The 21,411-nt window shown below is 44.1% G+C and overlaps 1 protein-coding gene across 3 annotated transcripts in view; it reads left to right on the forward strand.

Moving 5' to 3' along the window:
- Als2 (alsin Rho guanine nucleotide exchange factor ALS2) overlaps positions 1–19,833 on the forward strand; it is a 75,016-nt gene extending 55,183 nt beyond the window's left edge. For all 3 annotated transcript variants that reach the window (XM_055616449.1, XM_055616448.1, XM_055616450.1), the window contains 13 exons: positions 994–1,105; positions 1,438–1,515; positions 2,254–2,387; positions 4,514–4,681; positions 7,874–7,991; positions 9,000–9,157; positions 10,843–10,965; positions 11,341–11,517; positions 13,316–13,361; positions 13,546–13,607; positions 14,130–14,279; positions 14,489–14,585; positions 18,583–19,833. In XM_055616449.1, coding sequence (XP_055472424.1) covers positions 994–1,105; positions 1,438–1,515; positions 2,254–2,387; positions 4,514–4,681; positions 7,874–7,991; positions 9,000–9,157; positions 10,843–10,965; positions 11,341–11,517; positions 13,316–13,361; positions 13,546–13,607; positions 14,130–14,279; positions 14,489–14,585; positions 18,583–18,621 — 1,462 coding nt within the window. In that variant the 3' untranslated portion in view covers positions 18,622–19,833. The remainder of the gene's footprint in view (positions 1–993; positions 1,106–1,437; positions 1,516–2,253; positions 2,388–4,513; positions 4,682–7,873; positions 7,992–8,999; positions 9,158–10,842; positions 10,966–11,340; positions 11,518–13,315; positions 13,362–13,545; positions 13,608–14,129; positions 14,280–14,488; positions 14,586–18,582) is intronic.
- Positions 19,834–21,411: the final 1,578 nt, after the last annotated feature.

Below are 21,411 nucleotides of genomic sequence, written 5' to 3' on the forward strand. Positions count from 1 at the left end.
AAGATGAATAGATAAAATATAAATAATTCTACCTCTTTTATTGTTAAACTATAGAATTTTTGTTTTGTTTTGTTGTTTTGTATGTTTGTTTGTTTGTTTTTGAGACAAGATCTTGCTGTGTAGCCTTTGGTAGCCTGGGACTTAAAAATGTAGACCAGGCTAGCCTCAAACTCACAGAGATCCTCTGCTTCTGAGTGCTGGGATTGAAGGTATGCACTACAGTGTCCAGCGACCTGTATGATTTTATAAGTTGTTTCTATTTCTCTGCCTCCATCTTACCCGTCTCCCCTCTCCACCCAGGGCTTTGCGCGTGCTCCAAGACCACAGCACCACTTAGCTACGTCCTGCCTTATTTTGTCTTTGTGTTTTCTCTTTGAGACAAGGTCCTGCTCTCAAGTTAGTCTGACTCGACCTTGATGCTCCTGGCTCATCCTTCCAGGAGGCAGCATTGTAGTAATGGACCACCATACCCAAGTCGTACTTCATCCTTTAGTGGAGATAGCAAGAACCTCCTTGGTTGTGGTGGATAAAAATTAAATCTTTTATGACAAGCTTTTAGGAAGGAAAATGATTCAGTTATAGTTTAAGTTTGTGCTTTCCTCTTTTAATTACATATTTCATTTTGAAACAGGGTCACATTGTGTAGCTCTGGCTAGTCTTGATCTCTCAGATCTGCCCGCCTCTGCCTCCTGAGTGTTGGATTTAAAGGCACATGCCATCCTACTTGATTTCATTACACTCCCTGAAGTTATCAAGGAAGTATGTAGAGTGTCTTCAGGCCGATGGGTAGAAAACAGCATCATATTCCTGCATGAATATTGCTCTGACTGAGATACACTGTCTTCTGTTTGAGGAGATGGAGTGAGCCACTTTGACTAGAGTAATGGCGCCAGTTCAACCCCAGTGTAATTCAGATCCTGTGGAATAATAGCTTTTCTCCACTGTGTCCTGGTTTCACTAGATTTTCATCTTGTCTTTCTTATTTCTGCGCAGGGGAGAAAAGTACATGGGAATGTGGCAAGATGATGTATGCCAAGGGAACGGAGTGGTAGTTACCCAGTTTGGGCTGTACTACGAAGGCAACTTCCACCTTAATAAAATGACAGTGAGTGCAGTATATATGTGCTTCGTATCGGCTCTGGAAAGCTCCTCCACCCCTGACCTTTAAGGGCTTGTAGTTAATGTTTTCCTTTTGTTTTGGCTGCTTTGAGATGAGGTCTCACTCTGTAACCCAAGCCACACTGGGACCCACAGTATAACTACATGCCCGGCCTGTAACTTGTGGAAACTTGTGCCTCCTGAGCCACCAGGCCTGGCCCTGTGTGACTCTTGGTACTGTTTCCTTCTTTGCAGATGGTGGGAGGCTTTGGGGGTGTGGCTGTGTGCCACACTTTAGCTTCTGCAGTCTGGTGTGACCTGTTTTGCTTCTCCACGCAGGGAAATGGGGTTTTGCTTTCAGAAGATGATACTATCTATGAAGGAGAGTTTTCCGATGACTGGACTCTTAGTGGAAAGGTTGGAAAACAACTTTGTTCTTTCTTTACACTCTCTCACGTACTTTTCTTGACTTTAAAAATTTCTTAAAGAGTGCATCATTGTTCAGTTGCCTTAGCACCTTCTCCCGTGACCACTGATGCCTGTTGTGACTAATGGCCATAAACTCACAGCCTAGGATGACCTGAACTTCTGGTCCTCCTGCCGCCATCTCCCGTGTGCTAGCACGAGAGGAATGTACCACAATACTCAACTTAATTTTTTTTATGTTTTCAGAAAAACAGCTTTGATTCAGTGTGCGTGTTTTCCCTCAGTGCTCAGTCTTCTGCTTCCCTGACGTCTGTTCTGACTTTACGTTCTTCCTTCTTGTGTTGCGTTTAATTTGTTCCCTCACCCTAGTTTCCTAAAATAGACTTTCGGATTACTGACTTAGGCTCATAAGTACTTTCTAAGACAGATGGTAGCAGCCACGTTGTCCCTCCTGAGCTTGGCTTCAGCAGTGGCCAGTGATTGCCATTCAGTGTGTGTGTTTCATACAATGAAGACTTTCCATTTCCTGTTAATTCTTTCTCTTTACCCATGAATTGTTTTCACACATCTTTCTGACCATATGCATACACACATTTTTTGTTTATCAGAATTGAGGCTGGCAAAGAACAAATTAAAAAAGAAAGTGTTAAGTGTTTAGTACTATTTTTTTCCACTTAATTTTTTAAGTTTAAACACTTTTCTAACTCCACGTCTGTTTGCTTTACCCAGGGAACATTGACTATGCCAAATGGAGACTATATTGAAGGTTATTTTAGTGGAGAATGGGGATCTGGGATAAAAGTCACTGGAACCTACTTCAAACCTAGCCTGTATGAGAGTGATAAAGACAGACCCAAAGCCTTGTGAGTACTAGCTCTGGAGTAATTACTGAATATTTCCAGTTGTCTTGCTTTCATCAAAGTAGGTTAATATATTTTTTTTCTATGTTAAAACTTTTATTTTGTTTGTTTAAATAACTTCTTTTTATACAAAGATTCAACAAATGTTTGGAAATGAAAATACAGCAAGAACAAAAATTCTACCATAGATTACCTCCTTAAATATCCACATACGTGGACACCCCGATTTTGTAAATTGTACTAGCTGGTCGTAAGATTTTAAAAGGAAATAGGGAATGTTAATGTCTCCCTCCTTATATCTTGGACTTATATCAGGATTTTCTTGAAATTGTTATATGACCTATGACATAAAAACATTTCAATTTGACTTAAGCACATAATATATGATGTAAGAAATATATAGTGAAGGTTGTGCATTGTCTGAAGATGTTGGAAGATATGACTCTGACTGCTCTGTGAGGCTCTGAAGCAGACGGCGTGGTAACTCAGGAGCGCTCAGCTGCAGTGGCCAGGTATCAAGGCATGCACACACTTGACCAGCATAGACATTTTAGTGTTTCTGTGCAGTGTGTTGGGTGCAGGTTAATATTGTAACGCAAATTAAAAATTTAAGATGCTCTTTTTAGACAAGATCTAACTTCCATGAAGTTATGTTCTCTGCCACCTGCATGGAAGGCCACATCTGTAGTCCTGGCCTAAAGAGCACGCCACAGCGCACACGTGTTTAAAAGTTGCAAATGTGGAATAATCCTGCTGGGGAGGATGCAGATGCAGGTGACAGAAAAACTTTGTGACCTGTAATCTCAAGCAGAGCTCAGACACACGCACATGCACACATAGAAGCACAACGCGTACATGCACATGTGGGGGTGTGTGTGTGCGCACGCGCGCGCGCACACACACACACACCCCAGTACAACCTGCAGCAGTGAGGAAAAAGTCAAAACATCCAAGTATAATTTGTTCTCCCAATTTCTGGGTTGTCTTTCTTTACTGATTCCATCTTAAACTTTGGGTTCTTAATCCTCCTGCCTCAGACTCCTGATCAGACTAGGATTACAGCTGTGCACTACACACTGTGTTCTGGTTTTTTTTTGGGGGGGGGGGATGATTTTTTTTTTTTAACTTTTATATTTTGGTGTTTACCACTCTAGAGGCTGTGGGACCTGGGAGAATGGAGCTGATTAAAATAGTGTCATGCGACAGCCCACCTTTTCAGAGTGTCAGACAGGTTATAAGAAGAATCACAGGAGTACGGTGTTTAATCACAAGGACAAGCTACACATGGCAGGAACATGTTTGTTTGTTTGTATGGAGGCATATAAAAATGTCAACAGCCCAGCTATAATGGATAATCTGAAGTAAACTCACTCCCATTCACTACACCTAGGAGGGGTGCTAAAACACACTCCAAAAACAGTTCTGTGTTTTTGAAGAAACTGAGGTCACCAGATGCTTGTCTTGTTTTCTTAGAGTTTTCTCATAGGCACTCAGAATTCTCGTACATCTCCATTCTTGAACCATGTTCTGACATTTTGGTATCATTTCAGACTCCGTATTCCAGTGAGAACTGCATTTTTAAAATTTATTTATTTTTAGTTTTTCAAGACAGGGTTTCTCTGTGTAGCCTTGGCTGTCCTGGACTCACTTTGTAGACCAGGCTGGCCTCAAACTCAGAGACCCTCCTGCCTCTGCCTCTCCGAGTGCTGGGACTACAGGTGCATGCCATCACGCCTGACTGAACTTAACTGCATTTACATTGATGCTGGCTTTTTATTTATTTGTCTTTGAAGTATTTTTAGAAACCGATATGTAATGCATTTCACATTCCTCAGCTTAAAATGTCTGACGTACAGAAAGCCATTGTTTTAACAGAAGTCTGTTAACAGTAGAGTCATTATATATATAACAATGCATACATATTAGTGTCTGGTGACCACATTAAACAGTAATCAGCTAAATAAATCCCTTCTAAAGTTTCTTCCAGTATTCTTGAGATAGAACTCCCACTGGCCTGTTGGCAGTTTGGGTCACAAAAGAATTTTAATTTGTATATTAGAAAGTTTTTATTCTCGGGGATAGTTTTTCACAAAGGTGGTGATGAATAAAGGTTGGTGTGGCTTTTTCAGCAGGAAGCTGGGAAACCTGGCGGTGGCCGCTGATGAGAAATGGAGAGCAGTGTTTGATGAATGTTGGCACCAGCTGGGCTGTGAGAGCCCAGGCCAAGGGGAAGTTTGGAAAGCATGGGATAACATTGCTGTGGCCTTGACCACCAATCGCCGCCAGCACAGAGACAGGTGAGCACACACCTGCACAGCATGGCAGAGCGTGTTAAGTCAGAAGCTGGAAACCAGGCAGCAGTCAGGCTTGCTGTAGGCAGCCACAAATGTCCTATGTAACACGATTTGAGAGTCAGTGAACTGGGAAGCTCCTAGCCAGGGTGCATGTGGGCGGCTTGCACCGGTTTGTCCCTAGAAGAACCTCATTTGAGGGAAGAAAAACGTGTTTGTATATGCCGATCCTGGGGCCAAGTTCACCGGCAGTCACAGCTGAATTACAGAAGGTGAACTGGGGAAGCGGGACAGTAGGGCCATGAACTTTGCACAGCACTGCAGCCCTGCCAGCTATGGGAGAAATGTGGGTGGGAGGAATTCCTGGTGTGCCAAGCTTGGTGGCCTCTTCTGTCCCTCCTGGTTTCTGCAACCTCGCAACCTGATGGAAAGGAAAGCCCTAGCATTGCAGGCCGTCTGCAAAACCACTTTCCAAAAAAGAGCTTGACGGAGAAATAACACCTCACACTTGGGTGAAGACGGCCCAGAGTGGCCCACGGCCTATTGATTAGATTTAGGGAAGGGTGATAGTCGTGAGGCTTCTTTTCAAACCTTGAAGAGTCATAAGGAAAAAAGGAAGTTTTCCTTAGGAAGTTCTTTAGAGTTTTCTTCTCCCCAGGATCTTGAACTTTAGTGTCTGTTCATGTGTGTTACAGCATGGGGCACTGTGCCAACACACTCTTACTTGCTTCTTCTCCCCCACCTCTCCCTTCCTCCACCCCTCCCTCCCTCTCCTCTGTTTGCCACACTTGTGCTGTTAGCATCATTTTTCATTTAGATATTCTCAGATTATTGATCCAGGCACCTAGAGACTCTGGCCACTTAGGAAGAAACTTTCCTGCACTCAGTAGAACTGATGCACGGAATGTGTTCTTTTGATTGTGGCGAGCAAGGGCTGTGCCCAGGACAAGTGTTCCTTACAGCGCACAGGGCTTTTGATCCAGTCTGAATTTGTATCGAACTCTGTTTACTGTGCTCATTAACATGTTGAGCTCTTCTTTTTTTGTAAGATTTGTTTTTAAGTGTGTGTGTGTAAATGACTGTCTGTGCCTGTGGAGGCCAGGGAGTTTGGGAGCCCTGGAACTGGAGTTCTGGGCAGTTGTGAGCAACCCCGTGTGGGCACTGGGACCTAATGCAGAGCCCCTGCAATACTGGTGAACACACAACCCCTGAGCCATGTCTCCAGCCTCTCCTTGTGAAAACAAATCATTTTAGTGCTGTGGCGTTCATGGTTTCATTGCTGAGCTTATTTTCTTAAATGTCAAAACACTGTGCTGGAGAGGTGCCTCAGCTCACTGGAGAATCTGCTGGCGTGGACTGCAGGTGGCTGATGTTGGGGTTTAAAGCAAAGATGGCAGAAATGTTCTGCTGAGCAGTCACAGTCATGCTTGAAATAGTTGTTAAAATGAAATTATCATCAAAGAAACATGACCTAAAGAAGAACCAAATTCAAGTTTCAGATTTAAGACTACAGTCACCTAAAGAACTCACCATGGGCTCAGAATCAGAACCGAGGTGCCAAGGGGAGAAACAGTGAACTTGGGAGTAAGTCAGTGCGAACTATCGCTCTTAGCAGCACAGGAAAAACCTGGGTGGAAGTGAACAGGGCCTTGAGAAGTCTAGAAGAGAAGAGAAGAGAAGAGAAGAGAAGAGAAGAGAAGAGAAGAGAAGAGAAGAGAAGAGAAGAGAAGAGAAGAGAAGAGCGAGAGAAGTGGCTCCGTGGTTAAGAGCACTGTATGTTCTTCCAGAGGACCAGGGTCAAAACAAGCAAACAAACAACAAAACAAAAATCACAATTCCACCAGGATTCTAGAAGAGGAGCAGTGATAAAGATGTGGTGTGGAAATTGTTTTGAAGCAATGGTTGAGAAAGGCACAGCATTGGGTAAAATGTGAACCTGTGAATTCAAGGAGCTAAGCAAACTCTTAAAAACAGACTGATCATGTTCAGAAGCCTCACAGTCAAGTTACAAAGAGAACAACCTTGAACATGACCAGAGAGAGCGTGCATCACACCCAGTGTGCCGCCGCGAGTGTAGTATGTGTGTGCACGCAGCCTCAGCAGAAGCCTGAAGCCCTGAGAGAAGGGCCAGCATTTCCAAACACTGAATTAAGGGTGGACCTTTCATTCTCCTTTCTCCATTTCTCCAGCAGCCTTTTTCCTTCCCTCGCTTGTACAGCATCACTGAGCACTTGAACTGAATTTCTCAGCCTTAGAGCGCTTGTGGCTCTTGGAGAGGACCCAGGTTTGATTCTCAGCACCTCATGGTGTTCACACTGTCTGTAACACCAGGGCCAGGGGATTGGAACCCTCTTCTGAGCTCTGCAGGCATATGAACACAGACACATATATGTGTGTATATAGATATACACACACAAACACACATATATACATTCAGGCAAAACATTCATACAAGTAAAATCTAAAAAAAATTAAAATATCAAAAAGTGCTTAGTTTGATCTTTGTACATAGCTGCATATATTTGATTTTTTAAAATCAGTTTTATGCTACTTTTCATTTGCATCTGTTAGTTGCTTTCCAATATCCAGCAACTAAAGAAAATTCAAATTTTGACCTTAGGCATATGCTGACATAAGGACCTACGTTAAAGGTAAACTGGAACCGAGCTGCACGGCCTTGCCCTGTAGTTATCCCTGCTTCCCTGCTGAGGCCTAGAAGGCTTTGCCTCTCTAGTCCATTTTTATCCATTTCTCTGCTCATTTATTCATTTATCTATCTATTTATTTATCTGTTTGTTTGTTTATTTATTTATATTTGTTTGTTTATTCCTTTATTTATAATTCATTCCTTATTGTGTTTTCTTTTCATTGGCAAGGCTGGTGCCAACTTTCAATTCAAGTTTGTTATGAATTGCCCAGTGCTGTACCTTAAATTGAACAGTTTTCATGATTTCTTAGAGTTAACACAAAGTAACATCAAACGCCATTTAGATTTATGTACTAGTAAGTCAGCTGCTATTGATGAGTGTGTTGGGCCTGGGCTAGGGCTGTAGATGGTCAGCTATCACATGTTCAGTTACCGTAGGTCAGCTATGGTGAGCAAGATGGGGTCTGTGCCAGGTGCTCCACTTCCTCCTCCATTGGTGACTGCTACAGGCACACATTTACAGATGCTCTCCCTTTCCTCTTCCTCCTCAGCCCAGAGACACTAAGCCGTTCACAGACTCAGACACTGGAGAGTTTGGAGTACATCCCCCAGCATGTTGGTGCCTTCTCTGTGGAGAAGTATGACGACATCAAGAAGTATTTAATAAAGGTAGACAAGTCAAAATGACCGGCAGCTGTAGAGCTGGGTGTGTGCGGGAGGGTCAGGGCTTCAAGGCCATCTGCTAAAAGGTGAAGCCAGCCTGAGCTACGTGAAACCCTGTCTCGTCTCTACTCTACCTCCAAACCTTCCGAAACACGCAAAATCATTATTCAGATATTAAGCTAATCTTGGTTTTCTTTCTCTGCTTTGTTTGCTAAATCTTCAACTGCCCCCTGCCGAGTAAAGTGTCTTTGTGATGAGAATCCAAGTCCTCTCCTGCCAATCTTGAGCTGTACAGTGTTGTTAGCTATAATCCCCTGCTGTAACCAACATCGTCCCTAGTTCTTCTACAGTAGAAAACTTTAGACACAAAAAATGGACAAAATGGAATTCCTGATGTAGACTACCATCACAAGAAAGAGCCCAACATTTTAAACTTAACTTCTGTTAATTTAATTCTTTCAGCCAGGCTGTGCCACATTTCTGTAATTCTAGCCCCTGGGAAGCTAAGGTGGGACAATCACAAGTTCGAGGGCAACCTGGGCTACACACCAAGACCCTCTCTCCAAAACAAACAACAGTAAGAGCAGGTGCTGGAGAGACGGTGCCCCACACCCACACCTGCACTCCAGGGTTCTTAGGCTCTGAGCTCCGTGAGTGTCTGCATCAGACAAACACACGTGACTTTTAAAAACCTTAAGATATATAAACAGAGAAGCAAAAATAAAATGTCACAGAATGCATGTGGAGTGTTCCCTTGAAGAAGAGCAGATATAGACTGTTGCTCTCACTGGCTACAGTGTGAGACCTGTCTCAACACAAGTATTCATAGCCCTAGCTCCTTACAATTCAGGTAGGCTCCAGGGTCAGAAAGTTAAAGGTATTTGAATTTTTCTGACCCCAGATTGACCCCTGACCTTGTGGAAGTTGGTTGTTGTCTGTGAAGGGTTTGTTGTGGACTGGCTTCTGGCGCTGGCGCTCTTGCTGCACACTGACCGACTCCTCGCTTCTGCTCAGGCCTGTGACACCCCTCTGCATCCGCTGGGCAGGCTCGTGGAGACCCTGGTCGCAGTGTATAGAATGACGTACGTGGGCGTGGGGGCCAACCGCCGCTTACTGCAGGAGGCCGTGAAGGAGATCAAGTCCTATCTCAAGCGGATTTTTCAGCTGGTGAGGTAAGAGCGCACGCTGACGCTCAAAAGCCATAGGGTGTTCTGTTAACACAGGCTACCTTTAACCTAAACCTAGATCTTGTCGCTTTGTGAGGTGCCTACGTGTCCCCCTTTACCACAGGAAGTATTCCTCAGGAAAGATGGCTTTCTGCTACAGGTCCTTAAGTAGGCTGAATGGTGAAGTGCATTTTTAAATTGCTTATGCTTATACGTTTAAAAAGATGGACTCTACCATTGGTGTTTACCTGCCTTATGTATGTTCTCACCAAATGTAAAATAAAGTTTGGTTTTCCAAGTCTAATTTGGTGTGAAACATAGTAGTCTTATTTGTATTTAACTTCCAGGCTGAATCATGTCTCTAGAGCCTTACCATAGAATAGACAGAGTTCACTGTGAAGTCTGGACTCAGAGGTTCTGTCCAGTCCCTTCTCTTCACAGCAGCACTTTACCATTTACTCAGCAGGAGTCGGTTGAATGCTCCAGTCTCTTAACCAAGCAAAACACTGAGAAGTATTTTTCCTTCAGCTCACGAACCAGAGTAAGGAGAAACAGACAACACATGCCGTACATAGCGTGATTAGCTCTTTAAAGACCGGTAAGGACGGTAAGGCAGGAGCTGGAGTGAGGTGCTTGCTCTCTGTTCAGGTCTGGGTGCCTGACTGACCAGGAAGGAGTGAGAGGCTAGGAGAAGTGGTTCATGAGCCGGGAACTGTCATAGAGAAGACATTCAGGCAGCAGCAAGTTGGAGCTTATGAGCTGGGTTTTAAACCAACAAACGACTTCTCTATTGAGTCACTGAGGAGTTTGCCTTAGAAACTTCCTTATATTATTACTAAGCTCAAAATTGCTAAGCACATTTGGAATGTGTCAGGTTTGGAGGAACAGTGTGTCTCTGAGTAGGCTTACTGCAATGGGAGTGTTTTAGCTCTAACTGTAACTAGGTATGTATGATGAAAAGAACTCTCTTTATAGCTATAAAATTAGAGTGGGGGCCAAAATATAACTTCACAAAAAAGTAGAGAAAATTACAGCTGCCCTTAAAGGTCAAGATTTAAGTCTCTGAAATAAATGGGACAATAAACTTGCAGGCCCCAGCAACATACCTGAAGTAACAGATAAAAACCCAGAGCAGTGGTTTCCAGCCTTCCTAATCTTTGGCCCTTTGATACAGCACCTCGTGTTGTGGTGACCCCAACCATAAAATTATTCTGTTGCTACTTTATAACTGATCTGAGAGCAAAAATCAATGAAGGAAAAGCAAAACTAGGAAATATTCCATAATTTTGTCCCTTATCATTTAAAGAATTAACAGCAAGCCTGAATTTTAGAAGAGTTTTGAAATTCACATTGAGATCTCTGTGATTCACTTGAGGTTATATTCTGAGAGTAATGTTCAGAGTTAATGCAAGTTTCCGGTTAGAGTTGAAGTAAGTTGGCCTCAGGTAGATGAGAACTCCTTAGTCACTGGATGGATGAAGCCCCTGCTCAGGAATGCTTTTGGAAATGTCACCGGAATCCCCATTCTGTAGGAAGCATCATTTGAGACTCCCAGGGAGCTGGAACAGGTTCTTAATGATACAGTTTGGCTTCATAGGCCTTTAGGTATATCAGCTGCTACAATTTGATACTTGCCTCTTGAAGCTGCTCTGGACTTGGAAGTTACCAGTTTGTTTTCAATTATCACCTAGGTTCTTATTTCCTGAGCTTCCTGAAGAGGGCAGCACAATTCCTCTCTCTGCTCCTCTGCCCGCTGGAAGGAGATCCTTCTGCACCGGAAAGTCGGATTCCAGATCCGAGTCTCCAGAGCCAGGGTAAGTGGAGCTGGGTGAGGTGGTGAAGAAGTGGGTGAAGGCTGCGTGGACTCCTGAAGAACCTCGGAGATAGCTCTTTCCCCAGGCCTGGCTCCTCATTTCTCCAGTGAGCCCTGTAAGGTTGCTAGTGGTAACACTCCAGGAAGGAGCAGGCACACGTGGCCAGGCTGCCGAGCAAGGGTGACTTGTGCCCGGTTAGGTGACCCTGCAAGAGCAGCCTCAAGATGAAGCAACAGAGGCTCAGTTCGATTTCCAGTCATCCAGCAGTCCACACCAGGTGTTTCAGCACTCTGCAGAGACATCATGAGAGCCTCGTCTAGCAGAGGAAGCTCCATCTCTCGCTCGCATTAATGGGCCTGCCTTCCTTGCCTGTAGTTATGTGGTAACAAGTTCTGGCCTGCTGCTTCCTGTGCTGCTGCCTCGCCTCTACCCACCGCTATTCATGCTCTACGCCCTGGATAACGACCGGGAGGAAGATGTTTACTGGGAGTGTGTGCTTCGACTAAACAAGCAGCCGGATATTGCTCTCCTGGGCTTCCTTGGGGTGCAGAGGTAGGTGCGAGGCTGTTAGCAGAACCGAAAGTCCTTCAGCACTGCTGGAATTTATTGGCATCTACTTATGTGTATATGTGTGTAGTTTCCCAACTTGCTCATCTGCCCAGTTAGCATAATAGCAGTACTAATGGTCTTCGTTTCTGAGAGGATGTGGAGATGGTTATGAAGTTGCGTTTTCATCTGCACATGTTTTTCTTCCATCATCATATAAACCACATGGCTCATCTTACCTAATAAAGATGTACAATTTATATTCCTATTCCTTAGAAAAGTTAATTGCTTTAAATATTTGGTGTCCCTTGCCTTTCGATCCTTCTTTCCTCGTTTGCAATTTAAATTTCCAGACTTAAATGGTTTTTTGTTGTGTTTTTTTTTTTTTTTTTTAATCTCAGACCATTGGCTCTTGTTCTAGGGAATCATGATCATCCTTTTAATCTAGAGTGTGATAAAGCTGGTCCCTAACCCATCCGAGACTTATGAATTCATACTATCAAAAAATGTGTAGATGCTTTTATTGGGAAGTCATTTTTTTTTCCAGTGGAATAATTTAGTAATAAAAATGTGATAAAGGTAAATGAAGGAAATATTCTGGGCTATAGCGCAGGGCTATTGGAATACAGAATGACAGAAAGCCCTTGGGATATAGTAGATTATATTGCCAACATAAAAACACAGCTCTCATCTTAAAGGGAATACGAGATTGTTTATTCTGGAGCCGTTATGAATGACATGGCTCAGGAATACAGATTTAGGTTACCCCAAATTCAATCCATGTTCCAACCTGGAAGCAGTTCTACAGGGCTTTTATAGTTTTAAAGAATGGAGAAGGTTATAAATCAAGGCAAGTTTAAAATGCTTTGATGTGTACACCAGAGAGGGAGATACATTGAGATGGGACAGGCATTCTATAGTCCCAAGATGCTATTTCATGACATTCTGAGCTCTTGGATTGCTGGAAAAGTGTTCTCCTAAGATAATAGCCTCTAAGACATCATTATTTATTATCACACGATCTTAGTTCTAAGTTAATAGTTTCTAAGAGGTTTTTTATTTATTATCATGTTTTTTCAGATACAGATCCAGGAATGGCTGTTCCAGAAGGCTCAAACTAGCCCAAGATAAAGTAGTTAGCCTCTAAACCTACAAAATTCCAGTCTCTCACAGCACTGAAACTGCAGTCAGCCCATCAGTCTCTGCAGACAGACTCCTTCCAGCAGTTTTCATTCACAGCCAGACACAGCTTCTTCTCAGGAGTTTTCATTCACATTCACACTATTAAGCCATTTTCAGGATATTTACTAAGATTTGGGGGGGAAAAAGTAAATAAAAACATGAAACTCAGAACTGATTTAAAATTAATTAATTTTTTAAAAAATTTCATGTGCATTGATGTTTGACTTCCATGTATATCTGTGTGAGGGTGTCAGATCTTGGACTTACAGTTGTAAGCTGTCATGTGGTTGCTGGGAATTGAACCCCGGTCCTCTGGAAGAGCGGTCAGTGCTCTTAACTGCTGAACCATCTCTCCAGCTCTGAAAACAATTTTGTGTTTTTGCTTTGGTTTGGTTACAGGGTTTCTCTGTGTGGTCCTGGACTCTCTTTGTAGAGCAGGCTGACCTTGAACTCACAGAAATCGCCTGCCTCTGCCTCCCAAGTGCTTCGATTAAAGGTGTGTACCACCACACCCAGCTTGAGAAGATATTTTTAACCGAGAAGCCAAGATAACCATCACTTTTTTTAAAGATATGGGGTATCTACCATAATCTCATAGTAGCAACTTGTTGTTTCATTGTAGGAAATTCTGGCCAGCAACCCTGTCAATCCTCGGAGAGAGTAAAAAGGTATAGTGGGTTTCGGTTCCTCGTCAAACACGCCCTTCCTTGCCCAATCTATTGCACTTTACATGAGCGGTGCTCATGTTATTAGCCTCAGTGACCCCCAGTGCTCTGCGCCCTCCTGTGGGATCCTTAAGTTTCCTCCTGCAGAGGATGCCTCTCTTCTCTGACTCTCATTCTCCTTAAACAGGTTTTGCCAGCCACAAGGGATGCTTGCTTTGCATCTGCAGTGGAGTGTCTGCAGCAGATCAGGTATGCCTCATGCTGTTGAACAGTCTCACAATCAGTGTGGCGGCTAGAGCTCTGGGAGAGGAGAAAGAACGCATGTCCTCTTCTCCTTCTTAGCCCCAGACAGGCTCTTGCTAGGTTTGTCTCCTTTCCACTCTCTGTTGTCAGAATAACTGTGGCAATCAGACAGTCTCTCAGGAAACATTTGGATGCTTTACTCTTAAAGTGCCAAGCATGGGAGCCCACCTGGAGATCTGTTGATATCAAATGGGAATTAACCAACAATTTCTTGTTCAGAACAGAGACTCCAATGGGTCAAAGGAAGCACTGTGAGGGTCCTTCTGCAGGAGCCTCTGACAGCTGCAGGCTTTTTCCCACATGCTGTGTGGTCACACAGGATCCCCTTCACACTCTGGTTGCCTAGAGTGTCTAATCTGAGGCATATGACCAAGCGGGACTGTTGTTGTTGCTGTTTTTTAAATGAGTAAGAAGTGGCTTTATTGGGAAAATCATACAATATCTTTTCACACTTTCTTTTCACAATAGCACAACATTTACTCCATCAGACAAACTTAAAGTCATCCAGCAGACCTTTGAAGAGATCTCCCAGAGCGTCCTGGCGTCGCTGCAGGAGGACTTCCTTTGGTCCATGGATGACTTGTTCCCTGTCTTCTTGTATGTGGTGCTCCGGGCCAGGTACCCAGTTTTTCCAAACGTCATTGTTGTTTGTTCTGGCACTGTTGCTTACCACACCTTCTTGTCTTGAATTGATGATAGTGGGATGCTCCCACCAGAACAGAATTTCACTTGTGCTAAGCTGTTCTTTCTCTGCCATGATCAGTTGATTCAAAAGCAGGGTCCCCTTGGATGCAGAGTGAACTTTCCATCTTTTGTGTCTGGGACAGGATTCGGAATTTAGGCTCTGAAGTTCACCTCATTGAAGATCTGATGGACCCCTATCTCCAGCACGGGGAGCAAGGCATAATGTTCACCACCCTGAAGGTGAGTGTCTCATTGACTAAGTCTTAGGATTCTGTCCTTCATCGCCACACTATACGTAACTCAGTGACCACTTCTCCGCACTCTCTCCTCTGTGGAGCTGGGGAGGGGTTGCTCATTTCCAGCCTGGCCTGCAGCTCTTAGTCATCTTCCTGCCAGAGCTTCCAAGGACTACAATTGCAAATGTGAGCCACTATGCCTGACCTGCTTCCTCCTTTATGGAAAAATTAAACATACACTGTATTTTTTTTATTTTATTAAAAATTGATATTTTTGGGGGGTTGGAGAGATGGATCAGCCGTCAAAAGCACTGGCTGCTCTTCCAAAGGTCATGAGTTCATTTCTAAGCAACCACATGGTGGCTCACAACCATCTATAGTGAGATCTTGTGCCCTCTTCCGTCATGTAGGCAGAGTACTATATAAATAATAAACAAATAAATCTTTTTTAAAAGAAAATAGATTTCTTATACAATATATTATGAATATGGTCTCCCTTCTGTTTCTTGTTAGAAATCAAGCAGGCATCTAAGGAATAATAGAAAAATACAATAAGATAAATTTAAAAACAAGCAAATTGGAGTAGGACAAAGCAGCCAAACAAGAAAAAGCACAAGAAACACATATAGACGTAGAGACACATTTGTTCACACACACGGGAAATCCCATAAAAACACAAAACTAGAAGCCATAATGTATATTGACTTTGGCCAAGGTCATATTACATATTACAAAAACTGTAAAGTTAAAGCAAAAAAAAAAAACCCTCTGACTTAAAATTATGAGACAAAGCTGGCCATCTGCTGCTGGGCATGGGGCCTGCCCTTAAGTGTGGTTTGTTTTCTCAGTGAGACGCCTTGGAAAAAGCTAATTTTTCATTGGCAAGTGGCTCTCAATTGGAGATCACCTCTGATTAGAACTAGGGATGGGTGCTTGTGTCCACTTCTCCTTTCAGCTCTAGGACCCCTGTGGTCAGGCCCCTGCAGGCACTGTGCATGCTGCCTCAGTCTCTGAGTTCATGTGTACATCAGTGCATTCTGTATAGAAGGACTTGATTCCTTGCTGCCTTTCATCCCTTCTGGCACTTAGACTCTTTCTGCCTCCTCTTCTGTAGAGTTCCTTGAGCCCTGAAAGGAGGGATTTGATAAGACATCCCTTTTAGGGCTTAGTGTTCCAAGGTCTCTCACTCTGCATATTGTCTGGCTGTGGGTCTCTATAGTTGTTCCCAGCTGCTCTAGCAGAAAGCTTCTCCAGTGATGGCTGAGCAAGGCACAGCTCTATGAATATAGCAAGATGCCATTAGGAGTCCTTTTATTGCTGTGTTCCTTTAGCAGAACAGTTGTAATTGGTTCCCCTGGGTCCCTGGCCTGTGTAGGTTCAGGCTGACCACCCGAGCAGCATTGTTTGGGGTTCCATGTCAAGAAGTGGCTTTAACTCAGATCAGATACAAGCCTGTGACCGACCCTGTTGCAGCAGCATGTCTGGGTCACTCTTGTAGATCAAAGGACTTGTATCTGGGTTGCTGTTTACCTTTCTCTCGGGTAGTGTGCAGGGTGCCTTCCTGTGCCCTGAACAATAGTCAGTAGAGGTGAAGGCTCAAGGTGGACACCAGCTTGACGGCTCCATGGTCAGCGAGTTGTGTCGGTGCTGTCTTCAGTGGGTCCCTACTGTCTGTGAAGAGCTACCAACAGCCTTGGTAGCAGCCTGAGTTGTTTGTGGGTTCTCATGGGGTCCCTTTGGCCAAGAGCTCAGTTAGATGTAATCCTTTCCTGGTATTGAAAGCTTCATTTGGGGACTAGAAATGTCCAGCTGGGGCTCCGTCTCCTCTGTTGTCTGATGATTTTATTTAAATTGCCTTTGTGTGTGTGTACATATATATATACATATATATATATATATATACACACACATACACATGATATATATATATATCATGTGTATATATATATATACATATATATATATATATACACATATATATATATACACATGATATATATATATATATATATATGTGTGTGTGTGTGTGTGTGTGTAAGCATATAAATGTTTTAGGAACCTTCTGCTGTATTAGGTTTCCATATGACTCAAATGGCCCTTAGTTGTTTTTTTTTAATTAATTTTTTATTAATTACAATTTATTTATTTTGTGTCCCAGCTGCAGTCCTCTCCCTTGTCTCCTCCCAACCCCACCCTTCCTCCCTCTTCTCCTATTCCCCTCTCTAAGTCCACTGAAAGGGGAGATTCTCCTCCCCTTCCATCTGACCCTAGCCTATCAGGTCTCATCAGGACTGGCTGCATAGTCTTCCTCTGTGTCCTGGCAAGACTGCACCCCCCCTCATGGGGGAGGTGATCAAAGAGCCAGCCACTGAGTTCATGTCAGAGACAGCTCCTGTTCCCATTGCTAGGAAAACCACTTGGAGACTGAGCTGTCATGGGCTACATCTGTGCGGGGGTTCTAGGTTATCTCCATGCATGGTTCTTGGTTGGAGAATCAGTCTCAGAAAAGACCCCTAGGCCCAGATTTTTCCTGTCCTTCCCCACATCCCTCTCTTATGCCCTTCTATCCCCTTCCCTATTGGATCCTCCCATTCTGGTTCCCTTCACCCCATCCATCTTTAACTGTCTTTTCTGTTTCTCCTTCCTAGGGAGCTCCATCCCTCCCCTAGTTCCTTACTCTGTGCTTAGCCTCTGTATGGACTACAGCTTGTTTGTCTGTCATTGAACAGCTAACATCCTCATAGAAGCAAATACATACCGTGTTTCCTTTCAGGGTCTGAGTTGCCTCCCAGTGTAGACTAGAGACAGTTAGAATATATGTTGTTGGTTCTAAAAGCATGATAATATATTGAATCAGGACAGGTCAGACCTCTACTACAAGGTAATAAAATCTTATAAAATTATAATTTTTAATATGAAGTAGTCTGCTATGGTCACATGAATGGACATGATAGTAGTTCATAGTAACAATACAATAATACAGTTTTCACATCAGAAATGAAAGATGCAAACTAAAGTTGAAAAATATAAATTATTTAATAAATGTAAAAAAAATATTGTGGTTTGTAGCAGTTTTGGAAGTAAACTGAGGTAGAAAATTATAGGTGCTTTGTAGAGAGATGAGCTGAGGAAAGGAAAGACTGTCCTGTTAAAATGGACAAAAACCTTAGAACTGACTATCAGGTTTGTGGCCTGACTTAACTTTTTAAACGTTTTAACATTATTATTTCTGTTATATAAACTGAAAAAGAGGAATGAAGAGCAAGCCAGTAGTAACACGTCTACAAATACTTTATTAGTATTTCTGTGAAGTGCTCCCTGGGAAAATTAGTAAATTTACGTAAGGACAGGCTCAGACTCACCCAAAATCACAGAAGTCTGGACCGCAGCTTCTGCCTAAAATACCAGCAGGGCTATTCCGGTCCTAGCCAGTGCTGGTGCGTTTCCAGTGGGGCCCCTTTCCCACACTGCTGATAGCGGGGTAGACGGGCCAGGCTGCTCCTGTGACTTGTTGCTAATGTGGCAATGGTGTGTTTGACTCGGGATTCACTCCCTGCAATGAAGCCTAGGAAATCTAGAGTGAAAGCACGCGCCAGCCCGGTGCGGCCATCATTGTCGTTTGTGATTCCTAGCCACGCAAGCACTTTGGGGTCACTGAAGGGGCTCCTCAGAAACGCAGCCCTGGAAACTCTGACGTTCGTGTACGGGGCTGCTCAGATTCCTTGTTTAGTAAGGTGTCCCAAGGAGCTCTAGTCACACTTGGCTTTGGGTACGGTCACACTTCCCTGTCACTAGTGAGGAGCTCTGGTCACACTTCCCTGTGCACCTTCACACTTCCAGTCACTAATGAATGTCCTGGTTCTAATCAGTGAGGAGAGCGCACAGCCGAGAACCACCTTGCCCTAGAATTGAGGGGAAGTGTGTAAGCATTTGTCCTTGTTAATTACAAGTGGGCTAGTCTGGAAAGAGTGGTGAATTTGCATTTGTTTTGAATCCTGCAGGCGTGTTATTACCAGATCCAGCGGGAGAGGCTGAACTAGAACGGGAGCCAGGCTATCTGCTGTGGAGGCCGCGACCCCGTCTGGAGTCTCTGGTGGGGGCACGGAACACTGTTGAAACTGGAATGGACTTGATGTTGTTTTGGTTGTAATTTCTGAGCCTTACTAATACTTAGATCCCTGAGCCCAGGGTGGAAAACGTACTGTATTGTTCAAGTGGACGCTGGGAAAGGAAATAGGAATCAGGTTAGACAGCCCTTGGCCTGTGCTAAGATCCGTTCACCTGCTCAGAAAAGGAAACCGGGTTACCCTTTCCTGAAGTGAAAGCTCTCCGCTCCGTGAAGTGACAGGAAGTGTCCAAGAAAGCTGCTGACATGAACGAAGTTGGTGACTATCTGTAAGATCCTACTTGGTCCAAATCCATTTGCACTGACCCTCATCCCTTGGCAAGGAGCTGGTTTTACTTGAGACTGAAATAGCCAGCTGTACCTTACCTTCCTGGACCCTTTCTAGCCACATGTGAAGCATGCTACTTGGCTAGGGGAAGGAGAAGAATTTTTAAACTGCAGTTTTAACCTTTTTAAAGCCCCTCCACCAGGGTATCCCGTGAGGAGACACCAACCCCCTGGTTCCAACATGGAACGCGTCCTGGAATGCGTCCAAATAAGATCTTCTGCCTCCTGATGAAAAAGAACATAGGAATCCACTGGAATGCAAACACTGACCCTGAGCTGCTACACGCCTCACTGGTCTGGGGCAAGCTGCGTTCCCAGGAGGCTCCTGAGCTTCTGAGCACAAGCTTGTGTGGAAACTGAAGACAGGAAATGTGGAAGGAAGCAAGGAACCGCAGCAGCCCCAGCCCAGAGTGTGGGTCTTCCCTGAACCTCACACTGAACTCAGGAAGGAAGGAGAGACACACTGGCATTTCCCACCTCAAAAGTATTGTGACATGGCAACATTTTCACGGTTTGCTTTTTTACAAACATCCCACTGTAGGTTGTCGGTTTACACCCTAGCGGTAACGCTGGTAGCTGTCCGGATAACACAGGTGCTCTTCCGTCTCATCTGCTGTGCTCCAGGCTGAGCACGGTGTCCTGATTCATGTGAAGTGACTCAGCAGGCGTTACTTTTGAAAAGGATCATGATTTATGAGCTACTTTGTAATCAAGACAAGCATTTGTTAAAACACTGTTTCGGAGTGTTGGCTGTAATGTAACAGCACTTTTCATAATAAATGACATCCATCTCTAAGAAGTTGTTCTGTGACTAGAAATGACATGGGGCAGATGAAATTTACACGCTGCTCAGCTCAGAGCATGTCTTTGTCCACACAGTGTAATCCACACTGACCTTGGGGCCCCTGGGTTTAGCTCACCTACCTGCAGACAGTTTGCTGACAAAGAATAAGTTGACTCTGACCCTGCTACCCCAGGACAAGAGTCTTAAAGGAAACCTGTTCCTTTGTATAAAGGCATTTGGCTCTTGTTATCTTGGTTTTTCTTTAGGGAAGGGTAGGGAGGGGGGTTCCTGAGACTGTTTTCATCTTTCCACTCAATGCTTTCTGCCAGAATGAGCCAGCACCCGTGGGAAAGGGACCACCCTCACTCCCTTTTCCATTGCTGATATTTCTGCCTTTGTGGACCAACACACAAGTGCCACATTTGGCCAGTAAAGACAAAGTAATTGAACATCTAGCTCCTTGAGAGAGAGAAAGATGGGGTAATAGTGGAAATGGATAAAAACCCAGAACTGAAGAAATTCTCAAATGACAGCATGCCAACCCATCTCTGGTAACACATTGCAATCCATCCTTCTATTTTGGCCTTAAGTGAAACTGTCTAACCATTTTGTATTTTTCATTGAGTTACATCTTTTTGTTGTTTGTTAGTTTTCGAGACAGGGTTTTTCTGTTGTAGCCCTGGCTGTCCTGGAGCTCACAGAGATCCACCTACCTCTCCCAAGTGCTGGGACAAAACCTGTGCAGCACTGCTACCCAGCTAGTTGCATCTTTTTTTTTTTTTACTTAAATATTCCATATTTATTTATTCCATATTAGTTGCATCTTAAAACAATAAATTTTCAAGTTGTGTGTGTGTGTAAACCCCTACATCTCCAGGTTTCTATCTGTGACTAGAAGCACCCATGTAACTGACGGGAAGATCCTGATGGCTGCTCACAGTAGCCCCACAGACAAGGGTCAGCCCCGGCTCTCGCCATTTTCCAGCACTGGATGGCCGTGACCTGCTCTGCGCGTGAGCTGGGACTCAGCCCGGAGCTTCCCTGCTCTCACAGACACCACCTCTTCAGAGCTGGGTTCTACCTTAGGACTTGAAAAACTGAAGTTTAAAGGAAAACTAAACTCCTCAGGTGGGGGTGGTTGCACACCTTTATAATCTTGCCCCTGGAAAGGAAGGTGAAGGCAGGAGGACGGGAAACTCAGAAGTTACCCTTGGTTACCTACAGAGTTTGAGGCCACCTAGGCTACATGAGACTCTGTCTCAGAACAAACAAACAGAAGAACAAAAAACTTAAAAAGTAGAAAAAAAAATCTGGTGTGGGTGTGTTATCCGGAAACAGTCAGCAAGAGTATTAACGATTTGGGGGTAGGGTAGCAGCGAGAAAGAAGAAGCCACTGAGGTGGGACATGATGCAGATGAGCTGTTTCCATAGCAGGACAGTGAGGGCTGGTGCTAGAGGCTTAGGGGGGGTCAGCCTTCAGGCTGCAAGGTCAGGATTAAGTCAAAGAGGATGTGCAGAGGTTTTATCTAGAGCTGCAGGTGACTTTGGCAGCTGAGGCCACCGGTGTTTCCTGCTCGCCTTTCTCTTCACAGG

The sequence above is a fragment of the Psammomys obesus genome, unplaced genomic scaffold, assembly GCF_907164565.1.
Source record: "Psammomys obesus unplaced genomic scaffold, mPsaObe1.curated_primary_1811, whole genome shotgun sequence".
NCBI lineage: Eukaryota > Metazoa > Chordata > Mammalia > Rodentia > Muridae > Psammomys > Psammomys obesus.